At 40.4% G+C, this 25,219-nt stretch overlaps 1 protein-coding gene across 1 annotated transcript in view; it reads left to right on the forward strand.

Moving 5' to 3' along the window:
- The window catches only part of LOC122788678 (vomeronasal type-2 receptor 26-like), a 145,923-nt gene extending 121,064 nt beyond the window's left edge, over nt 1-24,859 (forward strand). Inside the window, exon 5 of the mRNA XM_044055574.1 lies at nt 23,937-24,859. Coding sequence (XP_043911509.1) covers nt 23,937-24,859 — 923 coding nt within the window. The remainder of the gene's footprint in view (nt 1-23,936) is intronic.
- The last annotated feature ends 360 nt before the right edge of the window (nt 24,860-25,219 follow it).

Consider the following 25,219-nt stretch of genomic DNA (forward strand, 5'->3'; position numbering starts at 1 on the left):
GCTTGCACCTGTCACCCCTGGGCTTTCGGATATTGGCAAAGGCTCTTGGTACCTCCATAGTGCCTTTTTTAGGCAAGGCTCAAAAGACAAACCCACCTCCATAGGCATCACAAGGGATAAGAAACTAAGAGTAATGCTACTCAACACCAGAAGTCTAAACCTCAAGATGCATGCACTCAAAACTCTCCTTAGCATGGAGAACATCGATATCTGTGCAGTAACAGAAACCTGGTTCAAGGCTCCCGAGAGCACCCCAGCACTACCAGGTTATACCTCATACCATGCTTTTCGGCCCCAAAACTTGGACCGAACCACAAAAGGAGGGGGAGTACCAATATTCGTTCAAAGATACCCACACCTCCAGGTTGGTGGCACAGCACGAAGCATCAGAGACTATCCATGTGCAACTAACAGTGGGTAAAACTGCCTTCCAGTTTATAGCCTGCTACAGACCACCCTCCCAAACCCAGGAACCCCACTCGGCCTTCCTGAGAACACTGGAAAATATGAAGGTCTCTCCAAACACCATTATATTGGGCGACTTCAACTACCCAAACATAGACTGGGAGCATTACTCTAGCTCCAACACCCTAGCCCAACGGTTCCTAGAATTTATAAACTCAAATGCTATGGAACAACTTGTTACCACTCCCACAAGAGGGGAAAACATACTGGACCTGATCATCACCAACATGGGGACTTTATGCTCCAGACCAGAAGTGTATCCCTCACTGGTAAGATCAGACCATAAACTAATCTAACTGGATATTCACATCCTGACCCCACCCCCTGCCCAGAAAACCACAGTGAAAAACTTCTCTAAAGCAAATTTCACACTCCTCAAAACCAAGGTTCGATCCTTCAAAGCCCCCGGGCCTGTGGAAAATACGGCCCAGACTGCAGAATCCTTTATAAATGCATTCTATGAACACCTTCAGGAATGCATGGATCATGCAATCCCAAATAAAACCAAGACCCAATCCTCCAAAGGCAGACGTCCTGTCTGGTGGACCCCAGCCATAAACAAACTATACAATAGAATGAGGAAGCTACTACATGATAGAGCAAAATCCCAAAAAGGGAAGGCATCTCTGATCAGTATTAGCAAAAAACTACGGGCACTCATAAAATTGTCTAAGGCCAGCTTTGAGAGAAAAATTGCACAGGACACTAAGGATAATCACAAGGCTTTCTTTAGTTATGTTAGTAACCTGGGTGGGAATTCCCACATATGCTCAGAATTAGTCCAAAATGACAAAAAATACACCGAACCCACAGACATTGCCAACATGCTAGCTGACAGGTTCAGTGCAAACTCCTCCCCCCCTCCCCACCAAAAGGGCAAATATCTATCCCAGCAGAGTTTTGCCCCCCTGACATCTCAGATGCTCACGTAAGAGCCGCCCTCTCCAAAGCAAAAAACACAGCATCAATGGGACCAGACGGTGTCCTGGGCTGCGTCCTACATGAACTCCAAGAAGAGCTAAACCCAAACATAAAACTACTGTTCAATCTCAGCCTTACTACAGGATATGTACCCAAAGAGTGGCGTACAGCAACAGTGGTCTCTCTCCACAAAGGTGGTGCCTCAATGGATCCTGGAATCTATCGCCCCATAAGCCTGACTAGCTTGGTCTGCAAAGCTATGGAAAGGATCATCATGGACGTCATAAATAAAGATATTGGGGACCTACAGACACTAGATCCTACCCAGTTTGGCTTTGTTAAGGGCAGATCCTGCTTCTTAAACCTGGTCGACTTCTTTGAAACAGTCACCAAGGCCATTGATGACGGGAAGGTAGTCCACACAGCCTACCTGGACCTCGCAAAAGCCTTTGATACAATATCCCACTTGGGCATTATAGATAAGCTCACCAACTTAAATATAAACCCTTATGTCACTAGATGGGTTGCAAAAAGGCTCAAGGACAGAACCCACATGGTTAGAATTGCTGGAGCCATGTCAGACTCCAAACCAGTTACAAGTGGCGTCCCACAAGGCTCAGTCCTGGGACCTCTCTTGTTCGGTATATATTTCTCGGAGGTACAGGCCAACACGGAAGGACTGTGGCTGACCAAGTTTGCAGATGACTGCAAACTGGGCGCCATAATCGACTCTCCAGCCGACACAAGCATCCTCCAAAAGGGCCTCATCGAAACAGACAACTGGTGCCAGAGCCATGGCCTCAAGCTAAATGCCAAAAAGTGTATAGTCATCCCCTTTGGCAAAAACAAAGTGCCCACAAATTACCACATAGGTGGTAATCCATTAAGCACAGAAGAAGTAATTAGGGACCTGGGGACCCAAGTTGATAGCAATCTCTCATTTGACAACCACGTGGCCAAAGTGGTTAGAAAAACATTTTATATAGCCCACCTAATCATGAAGGGATTCATATTTAGATCAGGGGAGGTCATCGTGCCTCTTTACTCATCCCTCATCAGGTCCATAATTGAGTACAATGCCCCTTTTGGGATGTACCTTACCAGACACCTGCAGCAACTGGAAAGACCCTAAAAGTACCTCACCAAGAGGATCAAAGGGCTCAAACAGATGCCATATGCTGCCCGGTTAAAGAAACTCCAGCTCTACTCAGTGGCATACCGCCTGCTCAGAGGCGATCTGTGCCTGACGTATAAAGCCATGTCCAACCCGGAATTAATGGACATGCTGCACCTCAGAAAATCCAAATCCCATCGAGCCACGTGCTTGAGAGACTTGAACCGCAGCACTGAAATAAATAGGACATGCTGGAGAGACAGATTCATAACCCAGAGGCTCCCTTCACTCTGGAATAAAATCCCAGTCCAGGTTAGGCAGAGTCCCTCATTGACTCTCTTCAAGAGGAATCTTGATGAGTGTGGATGGGAGATCGTAGGTTTACCCCAGGTATCACTTCTGTGTCACTGTTAGACAGAAGCACAGTATACTAACCTCGAAAAAGGGCATAGCGAAATTAATTTAAAATGGGTGGCAAAAGCCAAACATACTCTGGCTAGGCTTATAAATGCCCTAGAGCAGATAGCCTAGTATGAACCTATGAACCTATTATATTTCTATTAGAGATTTCACTAGTTGTCATTTTTCTGAATGGTATTTCAAACATTCATTGTGTTATTGATAATTATATAGTATTACAGTTGCTTGAATTATTCTCCTACTCTCTCCTTTTTTTAATTCTGTACTTCATGTTTATTTAAAGAAATGATTCTTGTGTGTGCACATTTCTTACATCTTGCCACTATACCTAAACTTGTATTTTCTTTGAAAGTCAGAGTGATATTTGTATTCACAAATTAACCTGTGCAATTGCTACTTACAGGCAGTATTGCAAAGCTGGACATGCATGAGCAATCAGGTGTGCAAATAGTGGACAGTTATAAAGTACTTCTTTTTTTAATTTCAGCTAATTTTTTTAAATGATTCTGAGTAGAAAAAAATTTCAAGCTTAGTTTTGATTTACAATTTGTATTTATGTGACGTCCCCACTCTGGGCCAGTAATCAAGGAGTCTGAATCCTCATCACTGGCACTGGAGAGGGATGTTCACTTGGAACAAAAATGGATACACCCAGTATTTCCTGATGCAACTCTCTTCATCAAGCACAATTTCCCTTAAGAGCACATAGGAAATGCACTCAGTCCTATAGTCTGGATTTCTCTATCACCCTCCAGGTCCCCAGTAAGACTACCCAATGGCACAGCTATACAGCTGAGACCTCAGTCGAGTGTCCAACAGTAGTTCATCGCTCTCCTTGTGAAACCAGTGCTTCATGTCCCTGCTCCAAGCAGCTGACACACATTCTTTGAGATTCCATTTTTGCACACACACCTACCTGGGAAAGGCTGGCTCAGACTTACTAGCTATGCCCCCTTCTGCCCAGACTATAAGGTAGTTACACCACCACCAGACACTCCAAAGCCAACTACTCTAAGGCTCTTGCAAGGGTACCCAATTATACTGGGTGAAATTAATATTAACACAAATGGTAATATGACCAACAGCAAGGCTTTAAAACTGGCCAGAACTGTCACCAAATATATGCAAGTACTCTCAATAATTAAAATAGTCTCTAAAAGTGCAGCCACAATGAAAAGTTAAAATATATTTAATAAATATGAAAAGAACATGAAAATACTAAATATCTATTTACAGTAAACACCAGAGTTTCAGCACAGGAAATATTAAAAACACAAATGAATAGATTTGCACAAATACTTAAAAATAAGTTATTTGGAATTGGAATTATCTAAGAAGATTGTGACTCAAAAATCAATCTAAATTTCACAGGAAGGAGACATTTTCAAACAGTTATTCAGATTTTTACAGCTGCCATCCAAAATATACTAAAAATAACATTTTTAAAGAACATTTAGTGAGAGCTTCTAGAATGTGCTCAGATATTTACTTTTTTGAGGCAGAGGTTGTTAGATTGTTGGAAATGTTCAAAGAAAGGAGATACTCTACAAATTTATTAAACAAAGTGATTGAGGAAGTTAAGGAGGGATGGGGTACTAAATATAAACCCCTGCTAGGAATGCAAGAACCATTCAAAAACTCTAAGGAAATTTCAGTTGAAAAATGAAGCATATTTAAATGCCATGATCATCCCTTATGGGCCTTATTCAAAAGACATAAGGAACATTTTGCTAGAAATTGGGCTATGCTCAGAATTTATGATGAAATATATAGTTTATTTAGAGACAAACCATTATTTGTTAACAAAACAGGCCAGAATTTGAAATTTTGGTTTGAGCACCTGATGAAATTTGGTTCCGATTATCTTAAAGCACCAGAAAGTGTGGGATGTGTAATATCTGCCCTTACATTTTAGAACAGAATTGGTTATATTTAACATCACTAGACATGATATTGATATTTAGGGATGGAAATTAAAATACATCAGAGGTAGTCTACACTGGTATATGTGATAGTTGCTACATTGGAAAACAGAGCCTTTAAAAAGATAATTTATGTGCACTTAAACGCATTTAAAACTGAAAATCAAAACAATGCATTTTACAGCCACACATTAAATTGTGATAAGTGCAGAGGTTTTAAGTTTGTGATTTTGGATAAAGTTGGCAAGCAAAATAAGAATGGTATGCAGGAATTGGATCTGTAAAAGAAAGATTGGAGTGGCAAATAAGATGTAATGCCACCATTTTCCAGGATTAATTAAATACACTTCTATTATGCCTGTGTTAAAAATAAAAGCATTGGATTGATGGTAATTGTTTGGAGTGTTATATCAAGTGCTTTTTGAATATGGTTCTAACGTAAAAATTTATTCATGAAGTCTTTTTTTATATTTTTCCAATAATGATGACATTTTTTATAAAGATTTTTTTTTTTTAGATTCATAAGGTTATTGTTTTAAAAGTTTTGGATTTCACACTCTCCAAAGCCAAGAACACAGTATCCATGGGACCTGACAATATCCCAGGCTGTGTTCTACATGAACTACAGAATGAACTGGCACCCAACCTAAGTACTATGTTCAGTCATAGCCTCACCTCAGGCTTTGTACCCACTGAATGGCGCACCGCGACAGTTATCCCACTCCACAAAGGGGGAGCCACGATGGACCCCGGGAACTACCGCCCCATTAGCCTGACAAGCCTGGTCTGCAAGGCCATGGAACGTATCATCGTGGAACTCATAAACAAAGACATTGGTAATCTCCAAACTCTGAACCCTACTCAGTTTGGATTTGTAAAAGGCAGATCATGTCTCCTAAACCTGATTGACTTCTTTGAAGCAGTCACCAAAGCGATAGATGAGGGTAAAATGGTTCACACAGCTTATCTAGATCTCACCAAGGCTTTGCTTTCGACACCATCCCCCACTCTGGAATTATAGATAAGCTCACTAAACTAGGTATAAATCCCTGTGTCACAAGATGGGTTGCCAACTGGCTCATGGACAGAACCCACACTGTGAAAGTAGCAGATTCCAAATCCGACATCAGACCAGTGACAAGTGGAGTACCACAGGGTTCAGACCTGGGTCCTCTCCTGTTTGGTATCTACTTCTCTGAAGTGCAGGCCAACACAGAAGGTCTTTGGCTAACAAAGTTTGCAGATGACTGCAAACTAGGAGCCATAATCAAAACTCCTAACAATGTGGACAAACTACAAAAGGGCCTCACTGAGACAGATACCTGGTGTCAAAGCCATGGCCTGAAGCTCAATGCCAAAAAGTGTATTGTCATCCCCTTTGGTAAAAACTCTGTACCCATGAACTACCACATAGCTGGTAGTCTACTTAATGCCGAAAATGTGATAGGAGACCTTGGGACACAGGTGGACAGTAGTCTCTCCTTTGATAATCACATCGCCACAGTGGTCAGGAAATCCTTCTACATGGCTCATCTCGTCACAAAAGGATTCTCATCCAGAAAAAAAGAAGTCATTGTTCCCCTCTACTCATCACTCATTAGACCCATTATAGAGTACAACGCCCCTTTTGGTATGTACCTCACAAGACATCTACAACAACTGGAAAGACCACAGAAATACCTCACAAAGAGGATTACTAGCCTCAAACAGATGCCCTATGCAGACCGGCTCAAAAAAAACTACAGCTTTACTCCATCTCATATCGCCTACTCAGGGGCGATCTCCGCCTAACATACAAAGCTATGTCAAACCCAGAGCTGTTGGACATGCTCCACTTAAAGAAATCCCAATCCCTCCGAGCAACATGCTCTAGGGACCTTAACCTTGTCACCACAATAAACAGAACATGCTGGAGGGATAGATTCCTGTCCCAGAGACTTCCCATACTCTGGAACAGACTACCTATCTATGTCAAACAGAGCTCCTCATTAGCACTCTTCAAGAAAAATCTTGATGATTGGATGGGAAATGTGAAATTCACCCCGGGGATCACTTCTGTGGCTCTGCTCGACAGGGGCACAGGAAAATAATTTTCTTGGGTGGCGAAAGCCAGGGTACATTTTTTGGCTAGGCTTGTATGGGCCCTAGGGCCGATAGCCTAGTACCTACCTATGAACCTATGAACCTATGAACATAAATGTTTAATTTAAGAATACATTTTCAGTGTGCTTGTAACCATATAATTCTGAAAGAGCTGACTTTGGAAGCTAAGCAGGATTGGGCCTTGTTAGTTCTTGGATGGGAAACTACCTGGTAACACCTGGAGCTTTACTTACCTGTATGTTTTGTTATAGTACATTGTTTTAAAGCAATTTAGGAGTTTTTATTGCACGGTGATTCAGTGTTTTGTAAATTATTACTTGGTCACTTATATACATATTCACATATATTGTATTTCTATTTTTGTATTAATTCATTTACGCAGCTTATGCACATTAATGTTCCTTTAAGAAACAGATCATGAAATTATTAATTAAGCCTTACTAACCATAGGGTATAAAAATGGATGAGAGCTAAAAAAATAGCAGGTTCTAAAGAAGTCCAAAAGTTTGCTCTCACACGTTACATTAATTTATTCTTTGGTGGTTTTAATAATAAAGTTCTGTTTTAATGGCCTTTTGATCGTTCATTGTGGATTTCCTCTCATCATTGGTAGATATAAAACATATTCCATTTGTATGTGAATGTACAATAACTGCTGTCTTTTTGTGGCTACTATATTGGACTTGATTTAAAATTCAGTCTTGGATTATAGTGAGTTTATTCAGAAGACAATTCCTGTTTCATATGTACTGTTGAAGTAATTTATTTGCTATTTGCTGCTGTTAAAGTGCAGTTTAAAATATACATAAATAACATTAATTACCTTTTAGTCTTGAGTCAAGAATAACTCTTCAGAATGTGCAAAACATTTTCTTTTCATTTAAATCTACATACGTCAGTACTGGGAGACTATCTACACAATTTTAAAGTCAGTCTCACCAAGCAGTACAAATACATACTTTTTATTTAATTTTTTTATCAGTATCATGCATGGAGAATACTGACATGGTCAAATAGGATTTCTGCAGACCCTCGTGCTTTTTGCTTAATGCTGCACGTGAACAATCATTTTTTTTTTTTAGCACCAATAATGTTTTAGAAAAGTAAAGGCCACCAGGCTTAAGCAGTCTTGTTTCCTGACCTTGTACATTTTAGTACCAGTACATTTTAACTCCCCAACATTCCTTGTAACTATCCATCCCACCACTAAAAAGTAGCAAACCACAGAATAAAACCAGGAGGATATGAACAATCCAAAAGGTCACCAAAATGTATTAACAAAATGTTAAGTGCTTTCCTCTCCACTACACAGACTTCCTCAGAACAAAAAAACCTCACAGTCACCCAACCATATTAAATACCCCCTTGAATTAATCAATTTATATAATCATTAAAATTTAAAGCAATACTCACAGAAATTATACTCAGTTAAAAAACAATTACTTAAAACACATTTAAAAACATTTCTAATAAATTTGTAACCCACAATACTAAATAAAACTCCATCACTACATGGTTGTACATATATTTTTATCTTAACGTTTAACACTTAAACTATCCTGAAATCTGATCAAGTTTTAAAACACTGGTAATACTAATAGTCTCGTTTATGCCTGGATATCGAGGGGCATTTATAAACAATTGCCATCTCAATTCCATTAAATCTAAATGTAAATCTAAAATACCCCCTTTTTCATCAAAAACTATCCATCCCAGCCTGGGAAGGTCAGAGCTTACATACAGTGTGTTCTTTCTTGCTTTCAGAAACCAGTCTTTGTAACATCCCTTGACTACCTTCAGCACTTTTTTTTACATTCAGTCATCTGTTAATACACTTGCAGCTTGATATTAGAATGCACTTGCGAAACACTCAGAACTACAATAAGTAATTGTGATTTGCATAATTATGCATCTTTACTACTATTTTTAACATGAACAAATATTAAATAATTCATCAAAAATGTCTGTGAAGAAATTGTAAGTTAATATGCATTTTGTGTAAAATAATCATGAGAGATACATTTTTCTCTAACACTGCTGAAACACTGTGAACTATTTTTAGTTTTTATAGGTTTATTTTTGTTTTCATGGAGGTTCTCCTTTTGGATTCACCTTTGATGCTTTGATTGCCTTGCACCAACAGAAGCCTCCATGGATACTGAAAAGGAATAATTTTATGAACAGCTTCAAGATGTGATTACCTCAATTCCCAGTTATGAACTTAGAACTGTGATGGGTGATTTCATTGCTCAAATAAGAAGCAACAGAGAGGGATTTCAACACATCATTGGCTCCACTGCTAGAAACAGAAAGGATAATGGTTATAGATTACTGCAGTTCTGTAGTGATAATTACCTTAAAGTTGGGGGCAGCATATCTGAACATAAAGACATTCATAAGAAAACATGGCGTTCACCCAATGGATACACTGTGAATCAGATTAATCTCATTTGCATATCTTGTCAATGGGCGAGTACGCTTCAAGATGTCAGAGTACAACAGGGAGCTAATGTCACATCTGATCACTACCTTGTGGTTGCATCAATGTAAAAAACTCACAAACCAAAATAAAAAGCCAGTATCTTTTTGATTTAACACCAACATATTGACGTCACCTGATGTGCAAACCAGATACAACATAATGGTCCAAAACTGATTCTCTGCCTTAGAGTGTAGATGACAACATTGAACAGCAATGGAAACAGTTCAAGACAATTAAAGTGTGCAGAAGCAACAACTGGGTATAACAGAGGCCAAAGAAAAACATGGATAACAGCTGAAACTTGGAAAGCCATTGATTCACAAAGTGATTGCAGACAAAGACGAGAGAAGGCATACCAAACTGGGCAGTCATTAGACACTTTGAAGAATATAAACAAAGACAAACTGGTGCAAGAATGACAAAGTTATGGGTTGAGAAACTGGCAACAGAGGCAGAAACAGCAGCAGTGATCAGAAATTCCTAGGCAACGTGTTGCCAAAGAACTTACTAATGAGAATAAACAGAAGCCACCTATTAGGTTAGCAAATGGAAAAATTGCAAAAACACAAGAGGAACAATTAAAGAGATGGCAAGGACATTTTGAATCTGTGCTAAACTACCCCACACCATATGATCTGCATGACATTGGCAATGATGGCCAAGTGTCAACAATGATTCTGGATGTGAACTTGGCAGAGTTTGGTGAGACTTAAGTAAAAGAAGCCATAGCTAAACTAAAGAATGGAAATGCTCCAGGAACAGACCAGATACAATCAGAGTTGCTAAAGTATGCTATGTCATCAATGGAATATTTCACATGTCTCTTGAATAACATATGGACTCAAGAAAAGGTACACAGTGAGTGGAAAAATGGCATCATCCCTTTACCAAAAAAGGGAGATCCTAGAGACTGCACAAATTCGCATGGAGTCACATTGTTGTCAGTCCCAGACAAAGTTTTCACCAGTGTATTACTGAATAGACTGAATGGAGCAGTTGATGATAGACTCAGACAGGAACAGGCTGGATTTAGATCATGTTGCACCTGCACTGATCAGATATTTGCACTAAACAAATTACAGAAAAAGCAACAGAGTGGAAGAAACCAATCATGGTCAACTTTGTAGACTTCAAAAAAGCCTTTGACTGTATACATAGACCATCACTATGCACATCTTAGTAGACTATGGGATTCCTACAAAATTCATTATTCTTTAAGAGTCTGCATCAAGACAGCAAGTGCACAGTTCAGGTGAATGAGTACAGTGACTGGCTTGCGGTGGTCACTGGTGTATGACAGGGATGTATACTGTCTCCCCTATTATTTGTAATAGTTATTGATTGGATCGTGTGTAAAGCATTACATGGAAACTCGGTGAGACTGGAATGGGTCAATGACAACAAGTTATGTGACTTGGACATTGCCGATGACATAGCTCTTATTGATACAACATGGAATGGAATGCAGACAATAACCACATCAGTGGAGAAACAGGGTGGGAAAGTAGGCCTCAAAATGAATCCTGACAAATGCAAAGTGTTGGTCAGCAAAGCATGGAATGACAACAAAGACATAATGGCTGCAAGATCAATATTGGATATAACAAAACTTCTGCTACCTGAGCAGTTTCGTCTCTCATACAGGTAACTGTGAGAAGGAAGTTCTGGATAGACTTGGAAAAGCAAGTTCTGCATTCACTAGACTATCCAAAATCTGGAGATCAAAAAACATTGCACTCTTATATGGCACTTGGCTATGGCCAGTCACAGCATCAGCCATGAGAAAATTTGAGGCTGCTCATCCTAAGTGTTTAAAATGAATTTTGGAAATATCATGGAAGGACAAAGTAAAAAAATGAAAGTTTTACCAAAAGAAAGCAACAGAAACTTGAAAATATCAGTATGGAAAGAAGACTACATTGGTTTGGTCATGATAACCACATGGACACTAGCAAGATTCCTATACAATCCATCAACTGGGAACTAGCCGGATACAAAAGACCAGGCAGACCTCAACAAAACTGGAAAGGAGTTGTATCAAGAGACCTCCATCACCTGAACAGCACTTGGGAGGAAGCTAAAAGCAGCAGCAGCTGATAGGACACAATGGAGTCAACTTTTGGCCCTATGCATCATCAATGCAGGGTGGACTGATGACCAAAGACTGCCTTGAAGGACAAAGCCACTGCCTCAGGGTATCTAGTAGCATAACCTACTACCACCAGGATATATTTTTTCCCTGTGGAACTTGGGGTGTTTAGAGGCACCACAATATCCATAGCTACCCCATGAAATGGCTCCTCAGTCACAAGCAAAGGCACCAAAGGAGCCTTGACCTTGTTACCTGCCTTGCCTAATTTTTGTCACTGCTCACAGGTCCTGCAGTACCCCATTACAACCCTTGCAATCCCAAGCCAGTAAAGGTTCTGCATAATACATCTCTTGGTATTCTTTTTGCCCATATAACCTGCAAAAGGAATGTCATGGACTATGGCCAGAAATGCCAAATGGTAGGGTCTAGGCACTACCAACTGCTGTATTATTACCTCACCCTCTAGCTCTCCCTCAGGGATCCATTCTATACAGTAACCCTTTGTTCCAGTATACAGACTCCCTTTTTCCTTGAGAATTGGGTGCTTCACTAACTACCTCCCTCAAGCCTCTTAATGTAGGGTCAGAGAGCTGAGCCTGTCCCAACTCTACCCTCATGACCCTTCCTAGCTCCCTTTCCACAGGAAGTCTGGTATCCTCTGACAGCATTGTTTCATTGTCAGCATGGATACTACCATTAACCTCTGTCCTTGCAGTCACTCTGTCCAAGGGAATATCAGTAGTACCAACCAGCATCTGTGGATCACCCTCAGGCTCACTGCTACAGGGTAGCTCCCTCCCTGAAACAGCCATCTCACCAGCTCTGGCTTCAGATGTGAGGTCTGTCTAGATCTCCCACAGGCTACCAGACTCACATGCCTGTCTCTAAGCCTGACTGGATGTAACTGCATGCACACAAGGTGCTATATTACCAAATCCATTCCCTATCAAGACATCTGCAGGGACATCCTCAAACACATCTACTCACTTGCTTCCTTTCCCATCCTCCCAGTCAAGATGAACCCTGGCCAAAGGCATTTGGAATGGGGTCCCTTTTAAAGCTCTGACTGGGTAAACTGCCCAAGCAAGTACTGCTCCTGTTTAACCACTGCAGGCTTCGCAATAGTTATTGCCAGAGGCTCTCTGTCTTAGCAGTGGCCTGTTTTCCAACCACTGAGATAGGATATAACTTCTGGTGATAGTTTGGTATCCCTGTTGTCTCCAGACAACTTACCACTGGCATTCTGTTATTCCCACTTGCTGGCTCCCCCACCTTTTGTTCCCCACCTTGCCTCCATGGAAATCTACATGATACATGGCCCCACTGGTTACATTTAAGACATTTAACCCATGATCCTGGCCATGTACCTGAACTAGTGGATTCCCCTGTTACTGATGGACTCTGTTGGGGTGGTGTAGGCTGCCCACCATGGGTTCCCTTATATCCATGTGCAGCACTGGGTATCCACGTCCTGTGCACTGATGCCCTGCTTGCTAAGTAGAGATCCCCTTTTTCCCCCCAACTCATCTGCAGAGTTACATTCTCAGTCTACCAATCAGATTCTCATGTCCTCAGGCAAAGTCCTAATGGCTCTCCCTCACCAAAATGTCTGCCAGCCCTTCAGAAGTGGTGACCTGACAACTGCTCACCCATCTATGAAAATAAATGCTTAACTTAGTTCTGTAATCACACACTTTCATCTGCCTTGCATCTATGCTTACAAGGCTTTCTGTAAGCTTCAAGTGTTAACTTAAAACATTCAAGTAAATATTTCTTTACTTTTTCATAGTTTAAACAATCAATAACAGACAATTTAGAAACAGCAGTTATAGCTTTACTATGGAGTACGGGGGTCAGGAACCGTACCCAGAACCCTTGGTCAACATACAGTTTACATACTCTTTCAAATATATGAATAAAACTATATATATTATCACACTCTGAAAATTGTGGCAGACATTTACTGACCTTTGTTGCTTCTGGGGTTCGGTTATTCCCTTCCCCGTTACCTCCATGACCCTGGCATAGAGTCAGCATCTCACTCTCATGTCGATGCTGCTTCTCATTTTCTTCAGCTTCCAAATGCCACAGTTTCTCTGCCAATTCTAAATCCATCTGTTTCTCCTTTTCTTCAGCTTCAAAATGCTACTGATTCTAATTCCAAACTTTTGGCCTCCAGTTCATTATAACTCCATATGGATGTTTAAGTCCTCTGAGAAAAAGGTGAACTGTCTTGTTTTTGAGGGCAGAAAATCCTCATCACCAGGCTGGTTATTCTCCTGGTTGCTGGTCTCAGTTGCCACTAAGGCTGAAATGATTTCCTCTTTATTCAGGTTGGCATGCACCAGTCCCTTGGCTTCAAACACCTTGGCCAAGTGGTTCCTTGTCAGCTTGCTATAATCTTCTGCTGACATCTTTGCCTGCTTTCCCTTACTAAACAAAACTAACAAAAAGTAAATAAAAACTGCTGTGACAATGAAACTTTTTATCTTGTGACTGCCGAGAATACACACACCTTAATGACAACTGCTTACAGGCTACAGAAGTTCAATTAATATCACACCAAAGCTCACCAATATGTGAGGTCCTCAGTCTAGGCCAGTAATCAATGAGCCTGAATCCTCACCACTAGCACTGGAGAGGGACGTTCACTTGGAACAAAAATGGATACACCCAGTATTTCCAGATACAGTTCTCTGCATCAAATACAGTTTCCCTTAAGAGCACACAGGGAACACACTCAGTCCAGGGTCTGGATTTCTCTGTCTCCCTCCAGGTCCCCAGTAAGACTCCCCAATGGCACAGCTATAGAACTGATACTTTAGCAGAGTATCCAATCCAAGTTCTCCACCACTCTCTGTAAAACCAGTGCTTCATGTCCCTGCTCCAAGCAACTGACACAGAGACTGAGATTTGATTTTCACACACATACACACACTTGGGAAATACTGGCATAGATTTACTAACTATACCCCCTTATGCCCAGACTATAAGGTAGTTGGACCACCATCAGACACTCCAAAGCCAGCTACTTTAAGGCTTTTGCAAGGGTACCCAATTATACTGAGTGAATTTAATATTAATACAAATGGTAGTTTGACCAACAGCAAGGCTTTCAGGAGTGGCCAGAACTGTCACCAAATATTATATATATATATATATATATATATATATATATATATATATATATATATATATATACATATACAAGTACTCTCAGAGATTAAAATATTCTCTAAAATACCAGCCACAATGAAAAGTTTAAATATATTTAATAAATAAAAAAGAGCATGGAAATACTAAATATCTATTTACAGTAATCTAAAGAAAACTTCACTTACACCAACATTATGCTATTTTTAGTGAGGTAACTAAGTTATTTAATTTAATAAAAAAATAGTAAAAATATATAAAACATGTGAGCGCTTTCACAGAGTCCTCTCTGCTTCCTCAGACATACTACAGTAACTGCTGCTCTTGTTTAAATAATAATACATCTGTGTCAAATCCAATCAGTTTGCAGTATCTTGAAATAAAAAATAATTAAAAAGACATACACTATATAAACAATCAAATCATAAAAATAGTGGACTAAAAATGTATGTAAAAAACTGTAAAAGCTTGCTCTATAAAGTTAGATAGTGTTAAAACTGTAGAATATATGTATAGATGTTAAAAGATGTGACTGAACATAGTAATCAATGTTTCAAAGCCCTACTCCTGAGAAATGGTTTGGACTAAATAGTAAAGTTTCACTGAAACCTTTTCTCAGGAACAGGGAAAAACCTGGTTCCCATGAATTACCACATCAATGGTAGTCCACTTAACACAGAAGGTGTTAGAAGAGATCGGGGAACCACAGGTTGACAGCAACCTCTCTTTTGACCACCACATTACCACTGTGGTCAAAGTCTTTCTGTGTGGCACATCTCATTACTAAGGGTTATGCATCCAGGAAGAAAAAGGTCATTGTCTCCCTCTACTCTTCCCTCATTAGGCCAATCATTGAGTACAATGTCCCATTTGGCATGTACCTCACTAAACACCTGCAACAACTGGAGAGGCCGCAAAAATACCTAACAAAGAGGATCCTAGGCATTAAACATTTGTCCTATATGGACAGACTAAAAAAACTCCAACTGTTCTCTGTCTCATATCACCTACTTAAAGGTAATCTCTGCTTGATTTACAAAGCCATGTCTGACCAAGCTCTGTTAGAAATCCTACATCTAAAGAAATCCCAATCCCTCCACACCACATGCACCAGAGACCTCAACCTCATTACCACAATCAACAGAACATGCTGGAGGGAAAGGTTCATAACCCAGAGATGGCCCATGCTATGGAATAGACTTCCCATACATGTCAAGCAGAGCACCTCACTGGCCCTCTAAAAGAGAAATCTTGATGAGTGGATGGGAAATAGAAAATTCACCCCAGGGATCACTCCAGTGGTTTTACTCAACAGAGGCACTGGGAACTAAGGTCGGGTGGCACAATGCCAGGGTAATCCTATGGGATAGGCTTGTAAAGGCCCCAAGGCCATTAGCCTAGTATACACCTATGAACCTATGTATTAGCACAGGCCTTCACATACTTTAATGGTGAGAACCACTATTGTTACATAGCATGGATGCAGACTTAACTGAAAAGACTAAAGCTCGAGGTAAAATATCTTGAACTGATAAAAAGAAACAGCTAGAAGTACAAGGATGGGAAATGGTGTGAGACGAAAAGAAAAGCAGAACCATATTAGAGGGATACAATTTTCCAGCAAAAAGAGTAATAGGAAGAAGCCAAACCCTAGATACCAAAGTCAGTACTAACTTGTCTCCTTGATATAAAGAGTGGTAGTTTTATTCAGACATGTGAATTGGTGTGCAAATTGATCAAGGGCAATAGGTAAAGTATTTAACTCCATTAGTCGTAATTAATACGATGTATGATCTGCCCAAATGTTAAATATGGATTGTCTGAACTATGATCAACCTAAATACTGTCATATGGATTTTCTGAATTATGATCAAATTAAATACAGTCATATGAATTCTTTAAAATGGCTCCTGAAATTTTAAGAAAAAATGTGTGTGTAAAAGGAAGACAGATGTCAGTAACAGTGATTATATTGAATAAATAAGTAGTTCATTTCTTAGAAGAGTGAGTGGATATCAAGGCAGTACTTCTGAAATGTTAGAAGTTCCTTTAGTAAGGCAGGAGGTACTCAGCAGTTGGCCTGTGGCTAGCAGATATGAGAATCTGCTTACCAGACTAGCAGTGCATTACTGCTGAGGAAATGGAAAAAGACTGATCTCTAGCTAGCCAGGAAGACACAGGTAAATAAGAAGGGGATACCAGAGCCACTAATGTGTAAAAGGAAACCTATAAGGGTAGTCTAAAACTTCACAGTGGGTTGCAGAATCAAAAGGCAAATCATTGGCTTAAGTACATGACAAGGTCTTTGTGTAAATTGTTACCATTTTTACCAGATGGAGAATATATGACACAAATGTTCTTAAGACAGGTTTGAGAAACAAAAAACACTAAGTTAATAAAAGCAATGATGCAACAGTGGCAAGCTGCCTTGAAAATGCAGCTAGTCCAAATTATCATAAAGACCGGCATGCTATTGTTTTATACAGTAGAGAAAGTAGTGCTAAAAAGGATACTGCATCAGCTACAATTATTAAGCTTGCAATTGTTAGGAACATTACCTGTCGGGGAAGTCCTCTACAGTTAAGGTCACAGGAAGACAACCTTTCTGGGTGCCATTGGCCAAGGCTCGTTTGTATGGGAAAGGAAGGGAGGGAGAGAGGCACGCAGGTGGCTGTATTTGATTATATTTTAGCAGATGTTCTAATAGATAATGACTGATAACACAGTATCCTATGTAATATGGTTATACACAGTCAAACATGGAGGTGATCACATAGGAAAGGTAGCAGGATGATACCCAGTCAGTGTCAAAACCTCAAACAGATGCTTGAATGGGGCTGTTTCAAATAAATAAGAGGTAGCAAAAACCTGAACTATAGCCACAAGTATCAGAAAGTACTGTGCCTTTTATGAAGATTTTTTTTTTTCAGGGGAAGAAAGGGTTAGTAGCAACAAGATTAAATCTGAGACACAGTTGTACTGTACTTCTATTAGAGATTTAAGGAGGAATTGCTATCAGGCCCTCCCTTTCAAAACCTGAGGTAGGTAGCCAAGCACCCTTGATCCTCAAGGGTAGAGTCAACATACTGGGGCATGGGATGTTACACAGCAGCTGGCATTGCTAGGTCTGCAAAAGACCTACTGTAGAGTATTTCTGTTCACAACATGACATTCCTTTTCAGACCACTTGGGCCTAAACCATATAAAAATGAGATTTATACAAAAAGTTTTACTGGCCAAGTGTTACAAGACATGGGAAAGGGTGCTACAAGATGTCTGAAGAGTGCCAAAAGGGTGGCAATGGAGAAGACAAAGATAAAACTCTTCTGTTGCTACTGCCAGTTGTTAGAGAAACATTGTGGCATACCGCTTACTCAGAGGTGATCTCTGCCTGACACATGAGGCTATGTTCAACCCAGAATTGATGGACATGCTCCTCCTAAAGAAAACCATATCCCCTCGAGCCACATGCTCCAGGGATCTACACCTCACCACAACCTCAACCACAACCAGCCGCCCCTATAGTACCTTTTTTAGGCAAAGTTCAAATGACAAATTCACCACCATAACAGGAACAGGCAAGCAAAAACTGAGGGTGATACAAGTCAAAATCTCAAAATGCACTCACTTGAGGCACTCCTTAAAATGGAGAACATAGATATCTGTGCAGTGACTGAAACCTGGTTCAAGGCTCCAGAGAGCACCCCTGCACTACCAGCTATAACTCATACCACAATTTTCGGCCATGTAACCTGCACCGGAACATCAAAGGCAGAGGTGTGTCCATATTCATTAAGGCTAGCCACACCTCCAGGCTAGTTGCTCAGCATAATGCAGCCGAGGTTATCCAAGTGCAACTAACTCTGAGCAAAACTGCAATCCAAATTGTAGCTTGCTACAGATCCCCCACCATGCCCCAGGATTTCCACTCCTCTTTTCTTGATGTACTGGAAAATATTAGGGTTCAACCAAGCACCATAAAAATGGGCGATTTCAATTACCCCACCATTAACTGGGAAAACTACTCATGTACCAACTCCTTCGCTCAATGCTTTCTGGAATTCATAAACTCCAATGCCCTAGATCAACTTATCCACACCCCCACCAGGGGCAACAATATCCTAGATCTAGTCATTACCAACATGAGTGACCGGTGTTCCACACCTGAAGTCAACGTCTCATTGGTCCAATCCGACCATAAGCTAATTACCCTAGATATCCACATCCTGCCCCCACTCCCCATTAAGGAAACCACAGTAAAACATTTCTCCAAAGCCAACTTCATGCTTCTTAAGACAGAAGTGGTGAACTTCATGACACCCATGCAGATGGACAATACAGTTACGACTACTGAATCCTACACAATTGCACTTTATAAGCACTTACACGAGTGCATGGATCATGCTATAACAAACAGAACCAAGATGCTATCCTCCAAAAAAAGGAAGCCAATCTGGTGGTCCCCTGCCATAAACAAACTGTACAACAGAAGGAAGAAACTGTTGCAAAAGAGAGTAAAATCCCATGAGTGGAGGAACTCCCTAGTCAGCCTCAGTAAGAAGCTGCGATCCCTGCTAAAATCCTCCAAAGCTACTTATGAAAACAAAATCGCCACTGATTCCAAAGACAACCACAAAGCATTCTATAGCTATGTCAAGAATCTTAATGACAACACTCAGATCTGCTCTGAGTTACAGCACAATGGCACTAAATATTCAGACCCAACTGATATTGCCAACATCCTGGCAGATAGGTTCAGTGCTAACTTTACCCCCCTCTCACCCCCTAAAGACCCCATTTCTATACCGGAAGAATGCAAAGTTCCTGTAATCTCTGCTGCACAGGTAAAAAACCACACACTCAAAAGCCAAGAACACAGCATCCATGGGACCAGACAACATCCCAGGCTGCGTTCTACATGAACTACAGAACGAACTGGCACCCCACCTAAGTACCATGTTCAATCATAGCCTCCTCTCAGGCTTTGTGCCCACTGAATGGTGCACAGCAACAGTTATCCCACTCCACAAGGGGGGAGCCACCATGGACCCCGGGAACTACCGCCCCATTAGCCTGATGAGCCTGGTCTGCAAGGCCATGAAAAGTACCATCATGGAACTTATAAACAAAGACATTGGTAATCTCCAAACTCTGGACCCCACCCAGTTTGGGTTTGTAAAAGGCAGATCATGTCTCCTAAACCTGATAGACTTCTTTGAAGCTGTCACCAAAGCCGTAGACGAGGATAAGGTGGTTCACACAGCCTATCTAGATCTTGCCAAGGCTTTCGACACCATCCCCCACTCTGGATTTATAGATAAACTCACTAAACTAGGTATAAATGCCTATGTCACAAGATGGGCTGCCAACTGGCTCACTGACAGAACCCACACTGTGAAAGTAGCAGACTCCAAATCTGACCTCAGACCAGTGACAAGTGGAGTACCACAGGGTTCAGTCCTGGGTCCTCTCCTGTTTGGTATCTACTTCTCTGAAGTATATGCTAACACAAAAGGTCTTTGGCTAATGAAGTTCACAGATGACTGCAAACTAGGAGCCATAATCAAAACTCCTAACGATATGGACTGAGACAGATGCCTGGTGTCAAAGCCATGGCCTCAAGCTCAATGCCAAAAACTGCATTGTCATCCCCTTTGGTAAAAACTCTGTATCCATGAACTACAACATAGGTGGTAGTATATGTAACACCGAAAGTGTGATAAGAGACCTTGGGACACAGGTGGACAGTAGTCTCTCCTTTGATAATCACATCGCCACAGTAGTCAGGAAATCCTTCTACGTGGCACACCTCATCACAAAAGGTTTCTCATCCAGACAAAAAGAGATCATTGTTCCCCTCTACTCATCACTCATTAGACCCATTATAGAGTGCAACGTCCCTTTTGGTATGTACCTCATAAGACATCTACAACAACTGGAAAGGCCACAGAAATACCTCACAAAGAGGATTACCGGCCTCAAACAGATGCCCTACGCAGACCATCTCAAAAAACTCGTTTTATTCTGTCGTATATCACCTACTCAGAGGTGATCTCTGCCTAACATACAAAGCTATGTCAAACCCAGAGCTGTTGGACATGCTCCACAAGAAGTCCCAATCCCTCCGAACTACACGCTCTAGGTACCTAAACCTTGTCACCACAATAAACAGAACATGCCGGAGGGATAGATTCCTGTCCCAGAGACTTCCCATACTCTGGAATAAACTACCTATCTATATCAAACAAAGCTCCTCATTAGTACTCTTCAAGAAAAATCTTGATGATTGGATGGGAAATAGGAAATTCACCCCGGGGATCACTTCTGTGGCTCTGCTTGACAGTGGCACAGGAAAATAATTTTCTTGGGTGGCAAAAGCCAGGGTACCTTTTTGGCTGGGCTTGTAGCTGATAGCCTAGTACCTACCTATGAACCTATGAACAACAATAAATAGGACGTGCTGGAGGGATAGATTCCTGTCCCAGAGACTTCCCATGCTCTGGAACAAGATTCCAATCTACATTAGGCAGAGCTACTCTCTAACCCTCTTCAAGAGAAACCTTGACGAGCGGATGGGTAACAGAAAGTCTACCCCAGGGATCACTTCAATAGCTCTGCTGGACAGAGGCACAGGGAACTAATCTAAGGGTGCAGCGAAAGCCAACACATTCTGGCTAGGCTTATAAATGCCTTCAGGCAGATAGCCTAGTACCTACCTATGAACCTATGAACCTATTTCAGAAGGTAAGTAAGATAAAAACACTGCTTGTAGGGAGTTAATGCTCTGTTGTAACAGCCAAATAAAATATACTAGAAAAACAAAACTACAGAGCAAAACAATGAAGGAGCTCAGAACACTCGTACACAGTCCCATATAACGCCAAGCGTCAATCACAGGCAAATAGATACTCCACTGTTGTAGAAGGATAAAAGTAGGATTTTATTGACAGACAGGGTAGCGCTTTCGCTAAATAGCTTCTTCAGCCCTATATAACAATAGTTCACATCAGTTCACATCTGATCCATTTAAATACTCAATGTGAACTATTGTTATATAGGGCTGAAGAAGCTATTTAGCGAAAGCGCTACCCTGTCGGGACTGTGTACGAGTGTTCTGAGCTCCTTCATTGTTTTGCTCTGTAGTTTTGTTTTTCTAGTATATTTCAGAAGGTAGCCATGAATATTCTGGGCTCAATCACTACTGGTGATAGGTATTGCTTACAGGTGATAAATGATACAGTATATCATACCAGAGCCATAGTGGCCTATTCTGGCTGCCTGTGCCAAATCTCCAATCTGGCACCCCCTCAAAAAGGGTCTCTAGTACTTAAGGATATAAAAACTCTTGCTGCATTGTTGCTATGTCTTATACCACAGTGCTGTTAAATCCAAACTGCAAATAGTCAACAGACATCAATAGTCATTTCTGAATGCAAATAGTGCACTACTGACTGATCGGCATCTCTTGATTGTACCCTCTAACACCTTGCACCTGGGGCAATGTCCCCTTTGCCCCAACCTAGCTATGCCTCATCTGTAGAAGCAGATGATGTGGGAAATTCTCTGCAGAAGGTTTGTTGCAGAGTATGTGTTCCACAGAAGCTACTAACATACAAATGTTTAACTTTATGTCAGACATGCTGACTTATCTGTAGACATGCTATAGGGTAAAGCAGTTAAAACCACCCCCTGTCATCCACAAATTGACTGAGTGGTTGTACTGGACTCTCAAATTTGCATAAAGAACATTTGCAGACCAGTTCAAGTAGATATGGATAAAGTATCTATTTCATATCCTTTTTGCAAACAGAAAGGTGCCCCAAGAATCCTTTTTTTTTCACTATTAAAAAAACTGTATGGCCACAAGGTGAGGGAGCCCCTTAACGGAATTCATAACAATTGACGAGGTAAATGTGATTCCCAGAAAGAGTCTTTTGCAGAGAATGTCTTAAATGTCAGGATTAGGCATAGTGAACTAGTTTATGAAGTTGAAACAAGAGCAATGTCTGGTATGCCCAGCCAGCAAAAAGACTAAGGATTTACAGCCCTACAAAAGGTAAATTGACTTATTCTTCTGCAGCAAAATAAGTGCAGGGTGACAATGTCATTTCAGTGAAGTGTGACTTGCTGATGCTATCAATTATGTGCTGGAGTTTCCAGGTTACAGATAAAAGCCACAGACACTATCATGGTGATATAATAAAGCCTATCACAACAGAAAGGCTCTGTTATGTAGTATCTACAGTGAACCAAGAGGAATCATGGGGAGATATGGAGGAAGCTCTGTTAAATGAAGTCTGAATTAATGCCTTAGTTAATGAGGTAGTGCTGTTTCAGCAGCTATTTGTGTGCAAGAAATGCAGGCATTGCTATATGAGCTTGAAAACATGGTAACATCTGTCCTGGGGTGTATCCAGCTTGTAGAACCTATCCAGAGATTGAGAAAGAACACTACTACTCACATTAACAGCTGCCTTAAAAATAACTAGTTTCCCCTATGCAGTGTTTTGTGATTCAGAGACTCATTAGCCAGCAAGTGCATATCAGTACTTTCCTGTGGTAGTTAACAACTGTGGCAAAATTATGATAGCATAGGCATCCGTTCCCACTCACTTTCCCACATACAGTGCATGCATTTAAAACACACGCCACACCACTTACCCCATACTTGTCCCTGTGTTGTGAGCATGTTCCTAATGTTTCCCTTATTCTGACCTCATACATTGGATGATTAAAGTCAGTAAATAATGGCAGACATGCCTTTGTTTTGCAGCACCATTGTGGGGCTGTCTCTGAATCATTAATAGTTACCAAGAGATGTATGGGAGAAGTCAATATTCCCTGTCCATCTAATCTCCATTGCACACCATTCACATAATTCGGAATAAGCAAAGTGTGTGTGTGTGTGTGTGTGTGTGTGTGTGTGTGTGTGTGTGTGTGTGTGTGTGTGTGTGTGTGTGTGTGTGTGTGTGTGTGTGTGTGTATTTGTTATAGAAACAGTGTTTCTGTCTCTGTATCTGTATTTTTGTGTGATTCATATCATTTATATGATCTGTTACTGACAGAATAAATGTAAGCTTTAGTGAATAAACACAGAGTATGCATGAAATAATTACTGCAGTCTCTGCACTGCATATACATTGAGCATATAATAATGCGATGCAGTGTTAGTAATATGTTTATATTTAAAGTTATTTACTTGTACTTCATTCATTGCAGTGACACTACCCCAAATTAAGCCTTTCTTTAATTGTGTTCCAACAGACATGAATGACTGCTTGAAGTGCCAGGAAGATAAATGGCCAAATGACAGAAGTGATAAATGTATTCCAAAAGCCATCATATTCCTGTCATACACTGATACCATATGTGTCCTTTTTATTGCTATCACAGTATTCTTCTGTTTTGTCACATCTTCAGTCCTTTGTATCTTTATAAAGTATAGAGACACTCCCATTGTCAAAGCCAATAACAGAGACCTCACTTACCTTCTTCTGTTCTCTCTCATGCTCTGCTTTCTCTGTTCCTTACTGTTCATTGGTCATCCAACAAAGGTGACATGCATTCTAAGACAAACTGTTTTTGGTATAATTTTTTCCATCAGCATATCTTCTGTTTTGGCTAAAACCATCACAGTTGTCATTGCATTCAAAGCAACAAACCCCAACAGTAAGTTAAGGAGCTGGGTGGGAACAAGGATACCGTATTCACTTATTTTATGCTGTATCTTGGTGCAAGCTGTTATTTGCACTGCTTGGCTGCTTACCTCATCTCCGTTTCCTGAAATGGATGTTAAGTCTTCATCTAGTCAGATAATACTGGAGTGCAATGAAGGTTCGAAAACATTCTTCTACTGCATGCTTGGATACATGGGTCTTTTAGCTATTGTATGTTTTGCAGTTGCGTTCCTAGCTAGGACATTACCGGATACCTTCAATGAGGCTAAGTACATCACCTTCAGCATGCTGGTCTTTGTTAGTGTCTGGGTGTCATTTATCCCAGCATATCTAAGTACAAAGGGTAAATACATGGTTGCTGTGGAAATATTTGCAATATTATCTTCCAGTGCTGGGTTACTTGTTTGTATATTTTGCTTCAAATGCTATATTATTTTGCTACGATCTGACCTAAATAATAGAGAGCACTTAACAGGAAGAGGGGGATTCAGTAACAATAAAAGAATTTGAAATTGTAAGCTTTACATTATTAGCTTTATTGTAATTAAATTATTATATACATATTTTAGTGCAATAAATTCATTACGCTTGCTTTTATGGTTTTATATTTTTTTCACTATGTTTTAGAATAAATATACAAGTAATTCTTTATGCACTTTTCTATCAAGATGGCAAAGGAAGAATGTTTTATGTTTAACATACTATTAAAAATTAAAGAATATATTAAAAACAAAAGCTCAGTCTTGCTTCCCATTTTCTAAAACATTACTGTACCTTACCATAAACAGCATTTGGGGATAACTGATGAAAAGTTGGGCTCAGATTCCCAGAAAAATAATGAAATAGGCCAAATTCAAAACATCTTGGGAT

This window comes from Protopterus annectens, chromosome 14.part0, assembly GCF_019279795.1.
Source record: "Protopterus annectens isolate FY-2018-M chromosome 14.part0, PAN1.0, whole genome shotgun sequence".
Lineage (NCBI taxonomy): Eukaryota > Metazoa > Chordata > Ceratodontiformes > Protopteridae > Protopterus > Protopterus annectens.